Below are 24,308 nucleotides of genomic sequence, written 5' to 3'. Positions count from 1 at the left end.
AACTGCATTAACACTTGACCTCTGCCTAGTGCAGGTAAACAGATATTAACTGTTGTTTTTATGATATTAATTTATACAGATATAATTTTCAAATTTTTCTAAATATCTCAACAACCAAGTAACAAAGACAGAAAACTCCTTAGCCTCATATGAAAGCTCTCAGCTAGATGAATAAAATCCTGCTGACAGTATTTGTGTAATTTGAGCGGTTGCAGATATATTGTAAGTTGTTTAAAAAGTATTACAAATATAATACTGTGTTTACTGTGATTTACAGAATTCAGTTTAAGACTTAGAACCTAAGGAATAGTACAACTGTAAAAATAGTTTGTGCTGAAGAGTTAGCCATTTATACTTTTTTTCATAACTGCTATGGTTCCAGAGATATGAACACTTGTTTGAAATGTGAAGACATAATTTGATTCTGTCAAAAGGCTTAGGCTCCCCCCATTGGAAGTTACAGTGCAAACTTCCTGAGCTCCATTGGAGTGAATGTGTTAACACAAATACCAGATAGTGCACACACCCACGAGAGGTTCAAACACACTGGACCTGTTACTCGCCAGTATGGGAGAGTGCTACCCCCACCCATATCATGTCCTCACTGGTTAAGTCAGACCAAAAAGCTGTGTCTGAAATAAAAAATCAACTTGGTAACCAACCCTATAAACAGTTAGAAATGATTCCAAAACAAACTTACGTTCTACTAATGTGATAGTCTGTCAAAACTGAATGCCCCTTCCAACCCTGAGTTCACAGCAACCTATTTAGAATTGTTCACAGAGACACTGTACAACCATATAAATGGCTGCATAGAGGCTGCTATATCTACTAGACGTAAGCCCAAATCAAACTAAAAAAACAAACCACACTGGTGACATACTAACCTTAAAAGGGTATATAAAAAAAGGAAAAAAGTCATGGCTAAAACCAGGAAGAGCAGCTCCCATAATGATAGGAGCTCTCTAATTTATTAGCCCTCATAGTTTCTTGTTTAATTTAAGTTCAATGAGGCCAAATATGAGGTCAAGATAGTCTCAAACGCTAAAGACAGCCACAGAGCCTTCAAGACCTATGTCTGAAATCTCAAAGGCAGCACACATCCTCAATGTGTCAAAATAGTGGTCAATGATACCACCTTCACCAAGCACAATGATATAGCAAATTTGCTGGCTCACAAATTCAGCTCAGGCTTGACTCCCAACTACCCCTCTGCCTCAACCGTGAAATACACACTAGCATAACCCCACAACTACTAACAGGGCGCAGGTCCTGGTTGAGCTCATGAAGTTCAAGAGCACAGCCTAAATGGGCCCTAACAATATCTCAGGATGCCTCTTAAACAGCTTGAAACATGAGCTAACAGAACCATTTAACCCAATTTCAACTACAGCCTCAAAACAGGCTTTATAACATGAGAATGGAGGACTGCAATGATTATCCCAATTTAAAAGGGTGGACCAACAACTGACCCTGGAATCTACAGACCTATTAGTCTGACTAGTCTAATATGCAAAGCTATAGAATGAGTTACCATAGAAATGATCAACAACTTATAAGAAAGGGCGTGGCACCCAGGTCCAAGAAAAGTCTTCCTGCCATTTTATTTGGCCCTTATCAAACACATCATTAAGTATAATGCCCAGTTGGAATGCCCACAAAGGCTCCTTACCAACAGAATCCAGGGTATAAACACATTCCCCTGTAAGGATTGCCTTAAGGCCCTACTCTATACTTCGTCTTTTACAGGTTACCAAGAGGTAATCTATGCCTGGCATACAAGGCATTCTCTGATCCAGCACTGATGGACCTTTTGCACATTCACATAAGGAACAACATCAGAATCACTAGATCCAAGGTTTTAAATTTTGTTTATGACATAAATAAGTCATGTTGGCAAGACAGATCTGTGTCTCAGAGGATCCCCATGCTCTGGAACAGGTTCCCCATCCATATGAACCACAGTCCATATGTAACCCTATTTAAGTGTAACTTTGACCAGAATTGGAAATTCACTCCATATCTCTGATAGAGGCAGACAGTAATGCCTAAACTAACATCCCGCCACACAAACATAACCTACAGAAACTTCCTAACATACCCCCCTCCTAATAAATTCCCATGACATTGGCACACAATGGGGTTAGGTTGCACTGGTAGGCTTATAAAGGTCCAGGTGGTCATTAGCCTAGTATACTTATGAATCTATAAAGCAAACTATCATGATGGAAACTATAATTATTCACAACTACAGAAGCAGTTCAATTCAACTAAACAAAAGATGCATGCTATTTTGTTTTCTTAGACAGGCTTCATCCCCTGAATTTCCCAAAATCTATATTTAGTTATGTAAATTAGTGGAAAGTCACAGCAGCTCATTAAAAAAGACAACTCCAAGCTAAACTGCAAAATGACTTTTTTTAACCTAAACATTTTTTGGTGTGTTTGACAATGAAATGACTAAATGCACATTTTATCTAATATGAATGACACTAATGACATTGGTTACACTGACACCAAATAACCTTCAAACAAAGCTATTTCTCAGTCTTTCACTTCAAATACTTGAAATAAAATGGACAATTAAACATAAAAAAATAATTAAATAAATAAAGAACTACAAGCCTTTGAATATGTAGCAGTTTAGGACTCCTTGTCTCTTGGAAACAATATCTGTGAAATTCTCAGTGTGATTTGTTTTCAGCTTCATATACTGAAGACCAATGTGAACAGCTAGTCTACAAAACACAACAGTGTGTGGAAAGTGAAAGTGTAATGTCATAGACAAAAGTGTAGAAAAGATTCTGCTTTCTGACACAAATCAACCAGAAGCATTAAATTCCTTGGACTGAGTTTTACAGCCTTGTTATACCGCAAAACAAAGTGAACCAAACAGTGTTTTGAATTAGAGCCTTGATTCCCTACTATGCTCACCATGAGCTGTACAATGAACGTCCAGAAACACAAAAAGGACATTTTCAACTGGTTACATTATTATCTGTTGAGTTATGTCCAAGTAAAATGACAACACAATAAAGACAACTGGTTGTTGCATCATCTAGTTGCGAAACATAACAAACACGCTTTTTTGGGAAGGGCAAGCCTTCCACACCCCTTAGTAATGTATATTAAATCCATGATTGCACTACTGCAGAGAAAGATAAGAACTACAAAAAACTATGAATGACTGTTGGCACTGTCACAGAAACAGTACCAGCAATGACAGCCTATGAGAAACCATGAATGACGATATGCAACTTGTCCCTTGTGATCAATGAATTGGTATCCCCATTCACTCTGCACTCTACCACTAGCAGGGAAGCTTTTACAGCTATACTAACATCAATGCTGACTCAATGGAAATGTTTTAGACCCAGCATTATGGCAAGCTATTTACTGGGCAAAATTAGAAAGGATTACTGTAGTCACACACACAAAGATGCCTGAATACAGTGCCTTCAAGTTTGTGCACATATATTAAGTTTGACCGACCAATACATTTTTTTATACTACTGCTCTTATAAAAGAAATCTAAATAAGCACCAAAACCCATCACAGCCATTAATAACTATTTTAGTCTTATAAACATAATTATTTCAAAAATACCAGGAACAGGGGTATAGCAATAAATATACAAACTATGAAAAAATAAATAAATTGGCTCCTTCGCCACTCATTAACCTTAGTCCCGGTATATATTTTACAAATGGAATGTTTAACAATTAAACAAAAAGTACATTTCCGGCAGCACATCTATTGCAAAAAGCTGACTTGCTCACATTAAATGCCTCATGCAGTCAGTTGTGGTAGGGAAAAGTAGTAAAATGTCTCTAGACAACAGAATAAAAGCAGAAGGGAATTTAAATGGAAAATACAGAATTAATACAAAGAACATTTGTATTCTGTCTGCAAAGGGGTACAACAAAACAATTATTCAACACTTCTAGTTCAGTGGAATGCTGGATTTAGAGAAGTAACAATAGTTACTGAAGACATCTATGGAACTTTGATTGAAAGTCTGCTGCTTGTGCTTCAAAACCTGCGCTTAGCAATTTGAAAATAATGCTTTTGCTGGCCAGCATAATACGAACTGGTGCACACAAAACTGCAGCCCTGTTTTCCTTCCTGTAAACATATTTGGCCCTACAGTTGTTTGCAGACAGTGACATGAGATTTTAGATGTATATAGAAGAGAAAGCGTTCACTTCATAGCAGGACACAACTTGAGCTTACTAGTTTCACAGTCATGGTAAACTCAGCATACAACCCCTTTAAAATCTCAACTAGAAATAAAAGTTTCTGATGTACCCATGCATAAATCGGAAGATTTAACAATAAATAAATAAATAAATGCTTTACATGTTCATTTTGACCTAGAAACAGAACTACTAAATTCAAGTGCAAGCATGCTATAAAATGTGCATTTTCTTTGAGGTATGCAGATATCTGTGTCACTTGTAGAGATAAAGAACAGGGCATGGCAGGAAGGAAAAGCTACAGTCTTGGTTCTACTGTTCATTAAAATCTGCCCAATATTCTGGTAAATAAAGTTTTAGCTGCAAACAACAAATTCTGAAGCACTGAGAACTGCCTATGTTCAAAACTTTAAGGTATCTGTTCAACAACTGCTGATAATGCACTAAATTTAAGGCTTTGCTGAAAATAAAATTGTTAACTTTTAAAATCCATTGTTTCAGACTGCCCAAAATCAGTTCAAGCATTTCTGGGCTTTAGCATTAGGATCTCTGAGCAATAACCAACTCAAAACAGACAACCCCTACTTCAACTTACTTTTATAAAAACAGTCTACCATTTAGGCAAACATTTCTCATTAGCTAAAAATGTTGTGCTAGCCTCCTGGTTATAAGGTGAGGCATAGCGAATGACCTTATTTGGTGTCTTAAAGTCCCTAAAGAAAAGTGGAGAAATTCAGTTTGCTTATGTAATCATCACGAAAAAAAAAAAACATACAAATATAAACATCTTAGCACGATACTGTAATATGGTAATTTGCCCCATATGTATCTGATAATAATCAGAAAACTGAGACTTGCTGACAGAAGAATACCACGTTGATACGTCTTAAAGAAATTTTACCTGAGCTACCATGGTGGGATGTCAGTATCTGATTTTTGAAAATTATATCGGGCTTCCGGATTCTGTTAAAACTAGTGCATAACATTCTAATAGCATGCATATGAAATGACAGATACAAAATAAGGTCCAACATTATTCAGTGGGAAAACAAAAGTTTTCAACATGATGGCAACAAAATGTCATCCAAACACGGGGATCAATGATACTTCTCTTCCTGAATCATGTAACACCTTTGCTTCAGTACAATATCATACTATATCTAATGGAGTACTGAGAATACCTCTACCATGAACCTCTGTCAAATCTTACTGCTAAAGTGTTTATAGCAGAATGTGTACTTCTGCAGTCTGACAACACTGATAAATCAATCCATATTTCCAATAGCTCCATCAGCAAGAATATGCTATATTAAATACTTTTATCGACACACATTATTCTAGTGTGGTTTCAATCATCTAGCAAGACTAGCTCGCACAGTTTCTTAAAAAAGATCCCCCTCAAGGAAGGCCACACTGTGAAGTTTAATACTTTGTACTGAAACAAGAATTAGCACAACTTTAATAGTGCACTTCAATGGGTATTTAAAAAAACTGCTTCATTTCCACTTCACTGAATCTCTGCCTCTTGGGTCTAAGAGAATGGAGGCTCACTTCTCAATAGTAGGGTTTTATCACTAGCATTTGTGCGAGAAGGCCAGCCACCTACACTACACATACACAAAGAAAACACAAGTTAAAAAACTTCAGGCTTCCAGGCAACAGCATATGACAGGCATCAACGTGTCCATTACAAATCTAAACTGGCTGTTTTAGTAACTTCTTGGTCTAGTGTAAAACTTATATACTCTCAGTCATTTTCCAATCCATGAAAAAAACACAACTTTCTATAATCTAAATGTTTCTTTTGCCACAGGTGTACTTTCAAATGCCATGCTTTGCCCTGTCATCATCAATAAAATGCTGAAGCACAACAAAGATGTTTAAAAAGAAACACTTAAAATTTTCACCAATGCAGAAATGCTCCAGGCTTTCCACTGGTGAAGAAAGTACCATCTAAACTGGCCATACTGGTTCCATATGAAGAGGACTCATAACAAAAGAAATAAACAGTGCCTCAGATGGAACCACTGACCAGAAGGCAAAGAACACATTTCTTTTTTTTTCTTCAGACAAGTACAGCAGTGTGGAATAAAAAAATGGTCTGCCGTAAACATAACAAAAAATCTGTAGCTGGAAGGGAGTGTCATCTCTCTTCTCCCTTCATCTCCAGTGTGAGATAAGTGGTTGTGGTTACAAGGCTTTTGACTTTTCCCCTAAATCATGTCTTCATTAAATATCTTTCAACCAGAAGTCAAATACCTCACAAATCACACAGACGCGTAAACAAAATGGGGTAAGTCAGCAGTGGTTGCTTGTTATAACCAGTTCTCCTTTAGCTTGTTATACTGCTTTGTCACAAATTAAAGTTTTTTTCCACTGGTCTCCTTCTATGGACATCTGTTTCCTCTTGTCACCAGTTAGCCTTTACTGCCTTGATGTCACTGACCAAGTTCTGTGCCAGGCAAATTCCAAATATCTGCATAAAAAAGAGAGAGAACAAGGACACTGTCAAAAATGGAGTACAGCCAAAATTCAACAACAATGAAAAGACAGTAAATATATGATCACAACAACAAAGCAGATAACGGGTACTGACTTCCAAACCACTGTTTTTTAGTCCTAAAATCAAAGTGTAGACACCTGTGGTCTGGAGCAAGATGCAGAAGGAAATCTGATGGTCCAGAATATGTCTGTCTATTTCACTGTCTCACTGCTTATGGGTCAGGTATATGCAGTGCTTTTTTTGTAAGCAAAAAGGTGGTGGTACGCAGTGCTTTTTTTGTAAGCAAAAAGGTGGTGGTATGCATATGTTGCATCATTTGGGTCAACCCCCACTCTGCCCAGAACCACCCCCTGCCCTGCCCTATCCCGACTCCTCCAAATACTTCTTTTTTTCTGCAAATCCTCTTACATGAAAAAATAAATAAATCCTTCTCTGTTAATAATGCAATAACTGAAGTCACTTCTCACAGCAAATTATTAAGCATAATAGTGGACAGTAATCTTAAATTTTACCTGCAGTCCTGCATTATCCTTGTGCTGACGGATCCACCTGTCCCAGGCAGTTATTTTGAAGAGCTCCTGTTATATCCTTTATTCATGGAGTTCCAAATGAAATATCTTAATATTCAATATATCACATAACGGGTTAAAATATGAAATTGACAAATCAAGTATACGTGTACAGTGTTGCAAAAATCCCACAGCTGTATTTAAAAACAACCGAAATGAGGGCCTGGCCTGATGGTGAAAGGCGTGGCAAGTTTCTGGACAAAAGGTCAAGGCTTGCAGGCAACAGATATCCATAGCAGGGGTCAAGGTGACTGGCAAACAGGTTATGCTCGCTGGGGAAATATGAATTAATGCAGAGTCCCATCACTTCTATGAACAACTTTACTTAGAAGTCCTTTGACTGATAATTGGGAGAGTAAGATGAGTGAATTCTTTGACAAAGTGAACCCTCTAAAACCGTCACTGGAAAAGTGGAGTGGAGTAGAGTTCTTCCTACAATTTCTCAAGGGGAAGTGTGCAAGGTGATAGATGGTATGCCTTGTGGTAAGGTCTGTGACCTGGATGGGGTAAATGTAGAACTGTATAAAAGCCTTGTATCAAATTTTCCATGGGTTGTTGAATATTTTTAGATCTTTCCAGACTTGGAGGAAGGTTAACCTTCTCTTGTACAACTAATATAATAATGGCTATCCCTAAACCCAGGTAATAATCCTTAGTGGTCACTGGTTGCAAACCACTGCCTGGTTTCTCTTGTTAATGTGGAACTTTATGTATATGTTAAAGTCCTAGCACAGCAGATTAAATCTCTTCTGTCAAAATTTGTCTTTCCCACACAGGCTGGATTTGTACTAATTTGGAAAATTGAGAATCTCTTAAGGACAGTGCTCCTTTACGTCAAGACTGCAAGGGATAGTTGAGCCTGCTCTGGTGGTTTTAGTTGACTTTGAGAAGGTTTTCAACTTGGTTAGATAGTTATTTGAAGATAGCCTCCCAATCTGTGATTATCCTGCAATGAAGCCCCCCTCCCCAAATATATGTTTTAAGTAATGGTTTATTGTTTGGTCCCTTTAGTTTGTACAAGGGCACTTGCTAGGGTTGTCAATTTTCTCATTCTTTTTTCTTTTGACTGTATAACCCCTAAATAGATTTCTTCAGCAGACTAGGTCTATTTATGGGCAATCCATGTGTGGGATAGAGGTAAGGGCTGCACTTATGAATCACTGTTTAGTCCTTACGCAGAACTCAAGAAAGGATCTCATTGAGATAGCTGGATGCCTGGATTACTGAAAAGCTTTGATATCATTTCTGGGCAGGGCCTCAACAAAGCCAACACAGAAATATGTGTGGCCAACTCAGAGATTGATACTGAAGGATGAAGGACTGGATTCCCCCTTTACATGGTCACGGTCCCGTCTCAGATATTTAGTGTTATACTTTCATTATGTGAATTTTATGTAATATTGGATGCCAAGATTCACTTCTCAAGTTTTACTCTCAAGGTGAAACCCTTGGCATCCATGTCTGAAACATATTATAAAGAGGTTATGATTGGAGACCAGATCATAATCTTAAATGTTGTAATCATTTTTGTGAATTAGAGTAATATTTTATTTATTTATTTAACATTTGTTTACCGGGAAAGTCTGACTTGGAACGAGGCCATTTTTCAGCAGAGGCCCAGGGAGAAACACTCCAGATGCATGTCTTTGAAATGTGGGAGGAAGCCGGAGCACCTGGAGGAAACCCACATGTGCGCAGAGAGGACATGCAGACTCCGCACGGAAGGCACCCCAGCCAAGAATTGAACTAGAGAACCTTTTGCTGTGAGGTGACAACACTACTGCTGCACCATCCGTTTTAAATAATTGTCCCTGATTTTCACCTTTTGTCCCCTCATTACTTGTTTTCTCCAGAATTCTTGAGCAAAGAAATTAAGATGCATGTCCTATTTATCATGCTAAGAATAGGCATCCTCAAAACTTGAGTACAGGAGAATAATTGATTCTGCTTGTACAGAAGTCCCTGCTGTCTGTATTCATTCTATAGTTGTCTGGGAAGTGGGGAACAGAGGGTAGAATGAGCGTAAGGAGCGGAAAGTACACATATTTTTCAGGAAAGAGTCACAATAATTCACATTGAGACAGACATATAATTAATGGTACAAATGATGACAATCTCAGATGAAAAGGTGGAGATATGTAACATGCAGTATGATTAGTGAATGATCTGAAATGTGAAGAGCCCCAGTCACATGGAAAATTTAAAGCAGTATGCACCAAGTACTGCTTGCTCTCACTTAATTGTCGATTACTGAAGGCATCATGTCACACAGAAGTACTGCATAATATTGTGCTTTACAGAAATTCCAAAATTGAAAAATATCAACTGGTCTCCTTCTATGGAAACTGCAAGTTAATAACGAACTGTACATCCTACAAAAAAGTTATGTAGTCCCATAAAACATAAGCTTAAGCTGATGGAGTTTTAAAGAAAATTCCAAACTTTTTGCATATTTTCGTCACATGAAGTCTCCCTAATTCATTGTTTGTTTTCAGTGTCAATGGCCAATCTTCGTCCTCGTAACATCCGCAAATTAACATATCTTGCAGGATCAAAGCGTGTGAGTGGAGGGCTAACCAATCGTATGAAGAGAAGTGCAGAAATAGTTCTTGTAAGTAATGAGGCTCTTCATTGGAGTAACAATTAGATCCATTTCTGAAAACCCACATTTGCACTCACTTGAAACTGGAATACAACTAAGAGCATGCAATAGTGGCAGCAGTTTTTCAGTCTGTTTTTTGATGAGGTACTGACGGAATCTGTAAATTGCGTCTCTTTCTGATAACTGTAGTCTTCTACAGATGCCCCTAATTTCCTTTTCAACAAAGGTTAAATGATTATCTACATCCCTGGGCCATTGCTTTTGATCAAATATGCAAGCCTGTTGTGCAAATGTGGCACTGTCACAGTCAAGTAGCCTTCTAGACATTGACTCATGAAATTTTGTGTAAAATACAGTTGGATCAATTGGAGGATCATTTTTGCAATCTTTGCTGTGAAGCAGCACGCTGCTGAACTGGAGATTTTTGCACAGCCATTGCAGCCATCTCGTAATAGTGACCTGGACTTGTTTGCCTTTCTTTGAAAACTTGAATGAGCATTTGCATCTTTTCATTTGCTTTGTACAAATCGATGTTGTGATCTTGCAATTCCAAGCTTAATTCAGACAGTTCTTGAAGAGCGTTGCACATTAAGCCAAGATCTAGCACAAACTCTGTTGACATGATTTTTCTTTGCAAATCCTCATACATACACCTCTCCATTCGATCATGTGATGGACATTGTTTGGCTTCCTCAAAATGTTTAGCCAGAACTTTGTACTTTTCCCAAACTGCAGACACTGTATGGTAACTTGATGCCACCCATCGTGTGCTTAGAATTCAACCAATTTTTAGCATCTGAGTGTCCAGCTTTTTTGCACACATCTGTAATTCAGTTATTTTTTGGTGAGGAATGGTATAGCACATTCAGCTTATCAAGGAACACCTTAAATCTGTTAATACCCAAAACTTGTTTGATTACATCCCCGACAGAGAGTTCCAGTCTGTGATTCAAACAGTGCCAAAAGATAACTGATGGAAACTTGTCTGTCATTAGATTCTTAACACCACTTTTACATCCTAGCATAACAGCTTCACCATCACATGCAACACAAACCAAGTTACATTTCAAATAATCCTCTATTAAACCATGAGATTTAAGGCACTCAAGCAAAAAATTAAAAATCCCTTCCACTGTTGTGTTTTCCAGTTCAATTAAGTCACAAAATAAATTTACTGCTGAGTTCATTCCGCTGTCAGCAAGACAGGTACGAACATAAACAATAAGTGTTGATTTGTTGCTCAACATCGTTGACTCATCAATAATTAATTATATTTTGCTACTGGATGTGACAATCTGTTTTGTAAGAATTCTTATGTCATCGCTTATGTGATTAACTATGTTGATGCATGCATTACTAGAAAGAATGTGTCCCATAATAACTCCATTTAGTTGTAAATCAATTTCAGACACAAAATTATGAAAGCTTTGGTTATCTTTCACCACTTTATAGGCAGTATGAAAAATGTGACACAGTCTTCTGAGCTTCTGACAAAAATATCTTAATGGAGTAGGCAAGAAGTATGTAAAACACTTTATATTCAACTGTCTGCCCTACCACCCTTCTACCATGTCCAAACTGACACACTGTTAGCTGATAGGCACAACTAATTTCTCACATACTTTTATTCTACCTATTAATACCTGTTATCTCTTACCTCTCTACTAAATTACTAACGACAAAATGTCATCTCCTTCCCTCTCTCTACCATTTTAGAATGAATTTATATTATACGTATATGGACTCGGTTACTTTCCTGTCATGCTGTAATACCAATTTTGTAGTCTGTACTTTATTTTAATTTCCTGAGCTAAATCTGTAAAATGGCCCAAACAGACCAGTGTTCTACCTCACTTAACAAACTGAAATAAATAAAATACAATACAATATGGGTAGATATCTAAATGTATAATGTCATTTCCATTAGTAATACATACATACCTCAAAACATTAAACATTCCAGACCAGAACTGAGGACAGTCATCAACAGCAACCCCCCCCCCCCCAAAAAAAAAAACACACACCCACAGGAATCTGGTTGACCCTGCCAGTGTAGTAAAAAAAGAAAAATCAACAGTCCCCAAAACACACTGCCTCCCTAGTATCTGGTTAACCCCGCCAGGTTATAACCATGCAACCTATAAAAAGAATTTATATGCTTGATATAAACTGCATTTTTAATAAGTTTTGCAAGCCTTAATTTATCCATTTTCCCCTTTCAGACCAATGTCTAGTTAGGAACACTTCTGGAACATTGCCATTGGACCAGATTACTTGAAATGTTGAGGACAGCCAACTGTCTTACCTTCAGCTGATATCTGGAATGCAAAAGCTGTAACAAGGAATGATATATTATTAAGTCTGGGACAATGTTATGTTCATTTTAAGGCCCGCTTATACATATGCAAGATTAGGGCTTACATGTTTGCTGCTCTCCTCAGTCACATTACAAGAAGAAGCTGTCACACAGACAATCACGAAATATGTAAGTTACTACATTATATGGAGGACACAATATTAATGCATACATACAAATATTTCAAGCATGGGCATTAATGCCCTTCTAGCCTGCCAATCTACTAAAACACTTGTTTCCATAATAACTGTTCAGGGTGTTCTTAAAAAATATCTTCATTAATGTTTGCTTTAATGAAAATTGGTGGTCTATTCCGTGTATCAGCTACTATCTCAGACAACCAATTTGTACACTTTTGATAACCCCAAACATTCCCAGAGGTGGTAGCCTCTAAATGCCCTAAATACACAGTCTAAACAATGTCTTAGGGTTGCCCTGTCAACACTGCAGACTACCACTTTAATCAGCTCTATGAGATTTCCACTAGCATCTGTTTATTACTCTGGTTCCTCGTGGAAATGGCTTTTCAGAAAGACTATTTTCATTACAGAATAAATGTTTTCACAAAAATCATGCTGAGCCCAGCTCAGAAGTAAAAACAGTTGTACATGCTTCAAAGTTCATTTACTTAAAATTTATTGTTATTTCTGTTCTGTGAACCATCATGTAGACTAAAACCCGGACAGCCTCATCTGACTCTCCTCATCTCCTCCCAAACATGGTAAGCTATATCCATACAGCTGTGCATTACACATGGATGGACCAAGGGACTCTACACTATAAAATGGTGCTCTGTCCTGATAATAAGGGGTACACAGTGCCATACGCCTACAAAGCAGAGGTGCCATGAATGTCATCTCTGCTAATGTTAGTTGGAAAGTTGCATGCGGTGTTGTCTACATGCACTGAAATGCATCCTACTCAGCATGAACAGCACTTTCAGGTTCTGTCTTCCCCTTACTCATCAATATTGACACTATCACCTTTAACATGACCCCTGCTCAGTGACAGTGACAAACTCATTCTTCCTTAAGTGTAATACAATGGCCCTTAAACACACACAGTATTAGTATCCTTTTGACCCTGCCAGGAAAAAAATAACGAATGTGCCTGGGTGGCCCTGCCAATCAACAGCCCCAAAAAACACACATACCACAGGAATCATCTGGTTCTGTTGACCCTGCCAGTGTATTAAAAAAAGAAAATCAGCAGTCCCCCAAACACATTGCCTCCCTAGTATCTGGTTAAACCCTGCCAGGTTATACATAATAACATATTAAAAAAGTAAACCTCACAGGCCTTAAACGTTTCACACAGAGTAGGTTGATCCTGCCAGGTGAAAAACAAGTATCTGGTTGGCCCTGCCTATCAACAGCACCAAAAAACACAGAAAGACCACAGGAATCATCCACACAGTGGTTCCGTTGACGATTCATTGACCCTGCCCTGTTGCCAGTCAGTGTATTTAAAAAAGAAAATCAATAGTCCCCCAAACAGTATCTGGGTGGCCTGCCTATCATCAACAGCAAAAAAACACACAGACCGACCACAGGTATCCAGTCGTCAGTTAACAAAAACAGCCCCCCCCCACGCACCACACAACACACAACAACACACACACACACACACACACACACACACACACACACACACACACGCTGCACGCACACACACACACACACACACACACACACACACACACACACGCACACACACACACACATACACAGCCTCCCTAGTATCTGGTTAAACCCTGCCAGCTTATAACATATAAAAAAAAAAAAAACTCAACGCCACGGCTCTTAAGTTTCATAGAGTAGTATGGCAGGAAAAAATTAAGCATCTGGTTGGTGTTGGGCCGTGGCTCTCTCAACAGCCCCATAAAACACACAAATGTGATGACACACACACCATAGCCCCGTTTCTCCTCTCGCTCTCTCCTCGCAACTAAAGTGCGGGAAGAGAATGGGAGAGTAACAGGGCTAATCAGCAGCCCACATCAAGATTATGTGAGAGACTACTGACTGAGCAGTCCCATCAACTGCCGCAGCCCACAATCATATCACACACACACATGGTATCACACACTTAAACTTTGCACGCGTTCATCAGGCAGGTTCAATGGTGAATGGAAGTTTAAATTCCGTGTGCAAGTGGACTCGCTCTATCAGGCACTTTTGCAGCAAAGGTCCCATTATGCCATACTGGTTGCATAACGTCTCAAAAAAGCCCTGGGTATATGGAACTAAGTCAGTAGTGCACAAAACTTTGCAATTTGTCTGCTGGGAAAAGGATTTACTCTTTGCTACTCTCACTTCATCGGCTTTTTTTCAACATAGATGTTGTTTACTCCATCAGGGACTGAGAGGATGAAACCCATTTATTTAAGCATGGAGAACTGAATGGACAAGTCAGACACAGTTGTGCAACTTACCCAAAGGTTTTGTGACTTTGGACTTAATTATATTAACTGGAAATCTGCAGAAGGCACAGGCCCCTACATGGTCAATGTTGGGAGGGGTTGCCCTTAATGTAAGAAAGGGGAAAAAGATCTCATGTTCATATTTGATCTTTCTGGCTCATAGAAACAGATATTACTGAACTGGTGTTCAACAGATTGTTTTATGCCTGCACTGACTTCTTCCATGCTGACAAGATGACTGCAGGTGACTGACTCCTGACTCAGACATATGCAGGAGTTTTTCAATATACAATGTGCCACTACAAAGACAAAAAGGCACCTCAGTTACTGGATGCCTACTGGAGCCATAATAAGCTACAGTATATGGATGTCAGCTATTCTCGTGCAGAAATAAACTGCTTTACATGACAACATTCCCCATGCACAAAAGGAGTTCACCCCCTCCCCCTCCCTTTTTAGCAGAGTTACATGTAATGTAGAAACCAAAGGCCAAGTAACTTTTTCTTGGTTTGCAAAACAACACTTTTATCTTAAACTCAGAAATTGGGGATGAATGGATTTGTTTAGAAGCTTAAAGGTAGGAGAGCTTAGAAGAAAGGATTCTGTTCCAGTACTGGGCAGCCAGTTTCCCTTTCAGACAGAAATGCAGTAATGTTCATTACTGTCGGTTAAGTAGATGAATCTAAGAATTTTGTTTTTGGTCCTCTATAAAACACAGACATTAATATAAAAATTGAGTGCAGTAATGAGAAAAATATATTCTTCTTCTAGAATGAGAACAATTAGCACTATGGTCCTTTTTATATTTTCAGTAAGAAGGCTTGTGATCTTATAGGTTTAGCACTTTTTGTTCTTGTTCTGCACGTGGCTTGAAGAGCAAGCATCTTTATTCTGTGAAGGTACAGGGAGAAAAAGCCATTGGGATCTAACACACAAGGTTGGGATGCTTTACTTAATTTTGGGAGTGCCAAATAGTATTCTATTGAACTTCCGGGTGTTAACGTCTAACTTGTTAGAGAGTTCAACCTGAAGTGTTTTTTATTCCCTAAAGGAGGGGATGTTCATAAGTTCATAGGTGTGTACTAGGCTAATGGCCCTGGAGCCTTTACAAGCCTCGTCCATAGAAGTGCCCTGGCATCATGCTACTCGACGTAAGTTCCCAGTGCCTATATCAAAAAGAGCTACTGGAGTGATCCCCGGGGTGAACTTTCTATTTCCCATCCACTCATCAAGACTTCTCTTGAAGATGGCTACTGAGGTGCTTGCTTGACATGTATGGGAAGTCTATTCCAGAGCAGGGGCAGTCTCTGGTTTAAGAAAGTACAGTTGTGTACACTTACCATAAAAGTAGATGTTCAAGTGTATTCACTGTTGCAGTCATCACACGATGAACATCCTGTCCCTCCAGCATGTTCTATTGATTGTATTAATGAGGTTGAGGTCTCTGGAGCATGTGGTGTGGAGGGATTGGGATTTCTTTAAATGTCCAAACAAAACTCCGATGTCACCACAGGTTAAAATTTATTAGGAAGCTTTCAGGTCTACACCCTTCATCAGCACATAATCAGACTAACATTCTCCGCATTTAAATAGAAGGACAAATTCAGTCACATGATAAGCCAGCCATACAAAAACACAATGCTAACACCTTATTTGCATAGAAAACATATAAAAACATATGTATATAAAATATAGAAAAAACAGCATCTATAAAAAGAATACATTCAAAAAAATCCCTAAAAAATATATATGACATAAGGTCACAAAATCTCCTTACAAGATGATATATAATACAAGGATATATTTGCAAAAATACATCATAAGCTTTCTTTTTGTCGCTTAATTAAAACAGGTTTCAAACTAACAGTGCTGTTCAAGCCGGGTGGTTTATCAGCTTGCAACCGGACTATCCATTCATATTCTCTTAGCTGTAAATAATTATCAATATCACCACCCCTAATTCCTAATGTTAATACAGAGACAGCCCTAAACTTAAAACTATGCGCAGGGAAGTCCAGTATATGCCTAAACAGCCCATTAGTTTCAACCTTTCTTCTTATTTCGGACTTGTGTTCTATTATTCTACTTTTTAACTTCCTTGTAGTTTTTCCTACATATAAAATACATTACATTGTGAGCAAGTTGCTAAATAAGCTAAATTAGTTGTATTACAATCAGCTCTACAATGAAAAGTGAAACATTCTTTAGATACCGGTTGCTGATAATCTCCTGTTGTTTCAAAAATATCAGCACAACAAGTGCAGTTCAGGCATTTATATGTACCTGCTTTGGCCCATACCATTGCTGTCTCATTATTAAAATCCTTAAAACACAGCATCTGTTTCATTGTCTGACCATTCCTAAAACAGAAGTTAGGTTTAAAACCTATAATCTCTTTCAATTCAGACTGGGCCATTAATATAACCCAATACTTCTCTATAATTTTACAAACTTCCTTGGTGTTATTATTATAAGTAGTAATGAACCTTACAATATTATCTTTCTTTAGTAATCTTTCTCCCTGACCTACTAACACAGGATCTAAGTGCCCATTAGTCAAGGAACCAAAGACGGGTTTGTAAACATCATTACGCCCTCTCTGGACTTCATCATAAACTGCATCTATATTCGATAACAGATAACCATTCTTGACAAACTCACCCCTCATCTTACTTATTTGCTCTAGGAATCTGTCATCGTCTGTAGTAAGCCTACTAACTCTAATTAGCTGTGATTTCAGAATCCCTTTATAAACATATGATGGATGCATACTATTCATTTTCAAATATCGTGCAGCTTAACACTTCCTTCCTATAAACCATTGTTTGTAACCTACCCTTATCCTTATAAATATTAACATCTAAAAAGACTATTTCTTGCTCTGAACAATTCATCTTAAATTCGAGGAAGTCTGTAGTTACATTCAAATAACACATAAAGCTTTGTAATTCACAAAGTGTCCCTGTCCATAAAAACAGTCATCAACAAATCTACAGTAACAACCTATAAAGTGTCTATATTCATTACTTTCATTTAGCACAAACTCTTTTTCCCAGACATAAAGTACAAGATTTGCAAATGTATTGGTACAGATATCCCATGGGCACTCCCATTAGCTGTTGGTATGGAATTCCATCAAATATAAAAACATTTTAGTTAACACCAATTCCAATAAGAAACAGATATTTTCTATCTCTGGTAACAAGCGTTGATTCTATCATTAATAGTCTCCTAATGGCTTCAATGCCATAATTTATCGGAATAACGGTAAACAAGGAGACAATATCTAGTGTAACTAATAAAAATCTCCATTATCCTCTGCTCTTTCCTTATACCATATATCAAGTTTCTCCAAAATGCAAGGTATCTTTCAATATCGTCTCACATTTAAACAAATATTTGACTTTTTTTTTTGTAGATGCTTTAAATTATCTGTGACCCCACCCTTACCTGAGACAATAGGTCTCAGAGGTGGGTCAACCATAGATTATTTTGAGATTTTGAGGTATCTTAGGCATGAAACAGAAGTACGAAAAAAAAATCCAAGGAGATATCTTGTGCTAGTTGCATCATAAATAGCATATTGACTTTGCGAAACATGATTAGATTTGAGGTATCTTAGGGCATGAAACAGTGAAAAAACGAAAAATAAATCCAAGGAGATATCTTGTGTTAGCTGCATTTCATAAATAGCCATATTGACTTGCGAAACATGATTTTTAACTTCCAAAAATAAGGTGTTAGCATTGTGTTTTTGTATGGCTGGCTTATCATGTGATTGTGATTTCTCCTTAAATTTAAATGCGGAGTGTTAGTCTGATTCTACGCTTGATGAGAAGGTAGACCTGAAAGCTTCCTAATAAATTTTAACCTGTGGTGACATCGGAGTTTTGTTTGGATTCTGTTTTTACAAGATTTCGTGTTTTTTTGCTATTTCTTTAAATGTAGCATTTCTAACAGAACTGGGTCAGACATGGCTTTGTATGTCAAGCAGAGATCACCTCTTAGCAGACGATATGAGACAGGGAATAGCTGGTGTTTTTTTGAGTCTGTCCATGTAAGACGTGTTTAAGGCCTAGGATCCTCTTCGTGAGGTACATTTGTGGCCTGTCCAGCTGTTGCATGTGTCTAGTGAGGTACATGCCAAATGGGGCATTATACTCAATGACTGGCCTGATGAGGGAAGAGTAGAGAGAGATGATGACTTCTATCTTCCTGGATGCAAAACCTTTGGTAATGAGATGTGCCACATAGAAAGACTTTCTGACCACAGTGGCAATGTGGTGATCGAAGGAGAGGTTACTGTCAACCTGTGTCCCCAAATCTCTTATAATGCCTTCAGTGTTCAGTACTTTCCCATCGATGTGGTAATTAGTAGGAACAGAGTTTTTCCCAAAGGGGATGACGACACTTTTTTTGTCATTAAGTTTAAGGCCGTGTAATTAGTAGGAAAATACCTTTTCCCAAAGGGGATGATGTCACATTTTTTGTCATTAAGTTTAAGGCCATGGTTTCGACACCAGTATTGGTCTCAGTGAGGCCTTTCTGCAGGATGTCTACATCACTTGGGGAGTTAATAATGGCTCTCAACTTGCAGTCGTCTGCAAACTTGGTCAGCTAGAGTCCCTCCGTGTTGGCCTGGACTTCTGAGAAGTAGATGCCAAACAGGAGAGGACCCAGGACCGATCCCTGCGTGACTCCACTCGTCACTGGTCGGAAGTCTGACTTGGAGTCCGCTACTTTCACACTGTGGGTTCTGTGAGCCAATCTGCAACCCACCTAGTGATATAGGGGTTGATGCCTAGTTTGGTGAGTTTATCGATAACTCCTGAGTTTGGAATGGTATCAAAGACTTTGGCCAGATTGAGCTAGGCTGTATGAACTGCCTTGCCCTCATCCACAGGTCAGGTGACTGACAAAAGAAGTCAAGCAGGTTCCGCATGCATGATCTACCTTTCACAAAACCAAATTGTGTGGGATCAAGAGTTTAGAGATTCTCTATATCCTTGTTAATTAGGTCCATGATGATGTGCTCCATAGCATTACATATCTGACTCATCAGGTTAATGGGGTGATAATTCCCAGGGTCTGTAGTGGCTCCCCCTTTAGAGAGAGGGATGACTGTAGCAGTGCGTCATTCGGTAGGGACAAAGCCTGACTTGAGGCTGTGATTGAACAGGGCACACAGATGTGGTGCCAATTCACTTTGTAGTTCATGTAGAACATATCCAGGGAAATCGTTGGGTCCCATGGAAGCTGTATTCTTGGCCTTGGACAATGCAGTTTTAACCTATGCTGCAGTAATGCTGGGTACCTGGCATTCCCTCCGGTATTGTGATTGGTCCTTTGGGTGGGGTGGGGGTGGGGGGGTAAAGTTGGCATTGAATCTGTCAGCCAGTATGTTGGCAATATATCTTTTGGCTCAGTACAGGAGGTATCATTGTACAGTAACTCACAGCAAACATGGGTATTGCCATGGAGATTCTTGATATAAGTGTAGAAGGCTTTGTGGTTGTTTTTAGTGTCTGCTGCAATTCTGCCCTCATAGCTGGCTTTAGAGGTTTTGATGAGGGATCTCAACTTTCTGTTTGGGCTAATAAGATAGTTTTTCCAATCTTGGGACTTCACCTTTTTCTGCAATAGTTTCTTCCTTCTGTTGTAGAGTTTATTAATGGCAGGGGACTACCAGATGGGCTTCCTTTCTTTGAAGAAGACTGTCTTGGTCCTGTTGGGTATGGCTAGTTCCATGTATTTATGTACGTGTTTGTAGAGTGCATTAGTGTATGATTTAGCAGTCGTCCATCTATTTTCCATTGACATGGGTGCCATGAAGTTAGCCACCTCTGTTTTTAGGAGCCAAAGTCAGCTATGGAGAAGTTTTTCATGGTGGTTACTTTTACGGGGGTTGTGGGTGAGATGTGGATTTCCATGGTGATTAGTTTGTGGTATGATCTAACCAGGGAGGACTATTGGTGTAGAGCAATGGTTGCCCATGTTAGCAATAACCATGTCAAGGATATTGCTTCCTCTAGTGAGGGTAAGATGAGCTGGTCCAGGGCATTGGAAATGATGAATTCCAGGAAGCGTTGGGGCAGTGTATTGGTGCAGAAGTAGTTTTCCCAGTTGATGGAGGGGCAGTTGAAATCACCTAGTATGAGAGTGTTGGGTTGGACACTAACAGTTTCCAGGGTGCTTAGAAACGTGGAATGAGAGTCTTGGGACATGGCTCTGGACCTATAGCAGGCTATGACCTGAGTCACTGTCTTACCCAATGTTAGTTGTACCTGAAGTATCTCCATGTTTATGTAAAGCAAATAGAACTATGTCGTCTGCTTAGATCAGAATGTTAGTTTGAGTTAAATCTGTTGCAAAGTCATTAATTCTCGCCTAAGGAAACTATACAAGATCTATCAGAACCATGTGTAAACATCATCAAAGAACCCACAAGAACTGAGTACAGGCAAATCATGGTTTACATTACCACAGACCTTTCCTAAATTGTGGAAAATAATTCCAAGAATGAGGCCGTATTCCATATTGCTGATAATATCATGTGTCAGTCAATACATGGTAGTAACTAGCCTAAACTATAGTTCCAGGAAAGAGGTCCTGGTGCTCCATATTGCTAATAACAATGTGAGAGACAACTGATGGTAGTACGTGTACTATATTTTCATCTAGATTCATGCTTTGGTCGAACAGCATATGCCACATGTTAGAATGTACTCTAATATTTGTTTGTAAAGAATTATTTAAAGAATTTTAGCAATGATACACACCTTAGAAATTGAGCTAAGATTATTTGAAGTCAAATAATGTCTGACTTTTGGAAGTGGGTCAGTAAGTGCTTGCAGCTATGTAAGAGACTGTTCATGGTTAAGGTGAGATTGAAGATAAAGAATATTCACAGCTATAGTGAAAGAATCTTGAGTGCAAGGTACAAAAAAGGGTTTGCAGGTATAATCAGTCTTGCCTAGAATATCATTCATGTGTTCTGCTGTGATAGTTTCAAAACAATTTTGGTGCTAGTTAGTTGGCAATGTGGAATGGGATGCCTGGATTAGGGAGAGTGTGACTAACAAAGGATTGATGTGTTTAAGAAGGGGGTGATTAAAGTTTGCTGAAATTGTCTAGGGAGAACTGCACTAAACAAAGAGGAGATTTCCCTTGGTGGGTACAGACTTGGGGTGAGCTTATGTGTTTTACAGTTCACCAGAAAAGCTTGGCATTTCATAAGTGGAAGTGTTGCTGAGCCACAAGCCAGTATTTCTTTTCAGAGAAATTCAGCTGTTGAAAGCTGTGGCATCACTGAGGTTACCCTTCCAGATTTGCAGGCCTTCTCTCTTTCTCTAAAAAGTTTTCAAAGATCAGAGTTTATCCAAGGGGTGTTACGGCTTCTTTATTTGAATCTGTGTGCAGACTGCAGAAGTGTGATCTGTGTGGTACAGAATTATGGCCAGCCAATGAGTTCTAATTCTTGCTGAATGGTGTTTGAGGAGGTTTCAGGAAAGTACAGTTTTGTACCTACCATAAATGTAGATGTCCGATAGGTATGCATCTGCAGTCATCACATATGGGTTGTCCTGCCTCAGGCAGCCCTTCGGTCGGCCGGATTCCAAAGTCTGGGTCCGGCGTCGGCTGATGTCGCCCTCTCCCCGACATCAGAGCGCCTGGGGTATAAAAGCGTCAGCCGACGCCATCTTCCTCAGTGTTTCTTGCCCCAGATGCCAGGTGCCCTCAAAAGAAGGCTAAATTTGGAGAAATGCAATAAATTCCAAACATGCACAGAAATATATATGCATATATATATATATATATAAAACAAATACACCATAATAGATAACCCCAGCTAGCTATGAGAGAGGAAAGTACCCAATAAATACCCAAGAGGGGAAGGAGGGAGGGTAAACCTGACTGCAGATGCATACCTATCGGACATCTACATTTATGGTAGGTACAAAACTGTACTATGTCCTTCAAGGATGCATCTGCAGTCATCACATATGGGTAGAATACCATAGCCATACTGGGGGTGGAGGATCTATGTAAAGGATGGTGTAGCTAAAATGCCCTGCAGGACTGCCGTAGCAAAGCCTGCTCTGGATCTGGAATATAAAGGTAAATTGTAGTGCTTGGAAAATGTATGCACGGAGCTCCATGTAGCAGCTTCTAAAATGTCCTTGGTAGCCACCCCTCTTAAGAAGGCTGTGGAGGTGGCAGTGGCTCTGGTGGAATGAGGTCTAATGTTAGCTGGCACAGTTTTTCCATGAAAGGAATAACAAAAATGCAATTCCCTATCCATTTTGAAATTGTCTGTTTGGAAATTGCTTTTCCTTGTGCACCAGCAGCATATGCCACCAACAGCTGATCAGTTTTTCTGTAGCTTTTAGTTCTGTCCAAGTAGTAGCGCAACTGTCTGCGTATGTCCAGGGTGTGCATTAGTTTCTCCCCTTTGTTTTGTGGATTTGGAAAGAAGGTAGGCAGGTGAATAGCTTGGTTTAATGAGACCCCGGATACCACCTTTGGCATAAATGAAGGATTGGTTTTCAATGAGACTCTGTCCTGATGAAAAATAAGAAATGGCTGTACTGCCATAAGGGCCTGTAACTCAGATACTCTTCTTGCTGAGGTTATGGCCAGAAGGAAGGCGGTCTTCCAAGACAGGAACTGTAGTTCTGCAGATGCTGCTGGTTCAAAGGGAGGCAGAGTTAGTTTTTCCAACAGTTAAGGTCCCAAGTAGGCACTGGAGGTTTCCTTGGAGGATTGATGTTTTAATTGCTTTTAGAAACTGTCTTAGGAGAGGATGAGAAAAGACAGGTGGGTCAGTATTGTACTCTGCTGAAATTGCTGAAGCATGAATTTTAATGGAAGAGTAAGACAGGCCATTATGGAGCATTTCTGCCAAGTATTCCAGGATATGTGCCATGTTCATCACTGTCATCTAGGCCCTTTGTGGTGCTCCAAGTGTGAAATATTTTCCATTTTGCTGAATATGCCTTTCTTGTGGAAGGCCTGCAAGCTTCCATGATGATATCCTTCACTCTCTTGGATAGCTTATCCTGAGGAGGAGTCAAGGTATTTTCCAGGCTGTTAGTTGCAAGGTTTTCAGGTTGGAATGCAGAGTTTTGTAATTGTACTGTGTCAGGAGAAGTGGCCATTGAGGAAGAGGCCATGGTTTCGTGCGTGACATGCTCTTTAACAGTGGGTACCAGTGCTGTCTTGGCCAGTCTGGAGCTATCAGAATCACTTTTGGCTGCTCTGTCCTGATCTTCAGTAAGACCTTGGTCATTAATGGAAGAGGTGGAAATGCATACACTGTTAGAGTTCTCCAGCTGAAAGATAGGGCATCCACTTTCCACGCTTGTGGGTGGTATGTCCTTGAGCAGAATTTCTTCAGCTGATGATTGTGGGGGGAGGCAAAAAGATCTTTGTCTGGCCTTCCCCATGATTATGTTATCTGTAGGAAGATGCCTAGGTGCAGCATCCATTCGTGTGCATCCATGATATTTCTGCTTAAGCTGTCCCTGGCACAAACTGGGATTGCAGCTCTATATTGAGTTTCAAGGAAAGTTCCCATAGATTCATTGCCAGTCTGCAAAGAGGGTAGGAATGGGTGCCTCCTTGCTTGTTTATGTACCACATAACTGTGGTGTTGTCTGT

At 39.2% G+C, this 24,308-nt stretch overlaps 1 protein-coding gene across 1 annotated transcript in view; it reads right to left on the bottom strand.

The window, feature by feature from the left end:
* Positions 1 to 456: 456 nt before the first annotated feature.
* TSPAN17 (tetraspanin 17) overlaps positions 457 to 24,308 on the bottom strand; it is a 1,348,708-nt gene continuing 1,324,856 nt past the window's right edge. The window contains exon 8 of the mRNA XM_044069351.1: positions 457 to 6,672. Coding sequence (XP_043925286.1) covers positions 6,607 to 6,672 — 66 coding nt within the window. The 3' untranslated portion in view covers positions 457 to 6,606. The remainder of the gene's footprint in view (positions 6,673 to 24,308) is intronic.

The sequence above is a fragment of the Protopterus annectens genome, chromosome 4.part0, assembly GCF_019279795.1.
Source record: "Protopterus annectens isolate FY-2018-M chromosome 4.part0, PAN1.0, whole genome shotgun sequence".
Lineage (NCBI taxonomy): Eukaryota > Metazoa > Chordata > Ceratodontiformes > Protopteridae > Protopterus > Protopterus annectens.
This window is presented reverse-complemented; position numbering and strand designations above follow the sequence as displayed.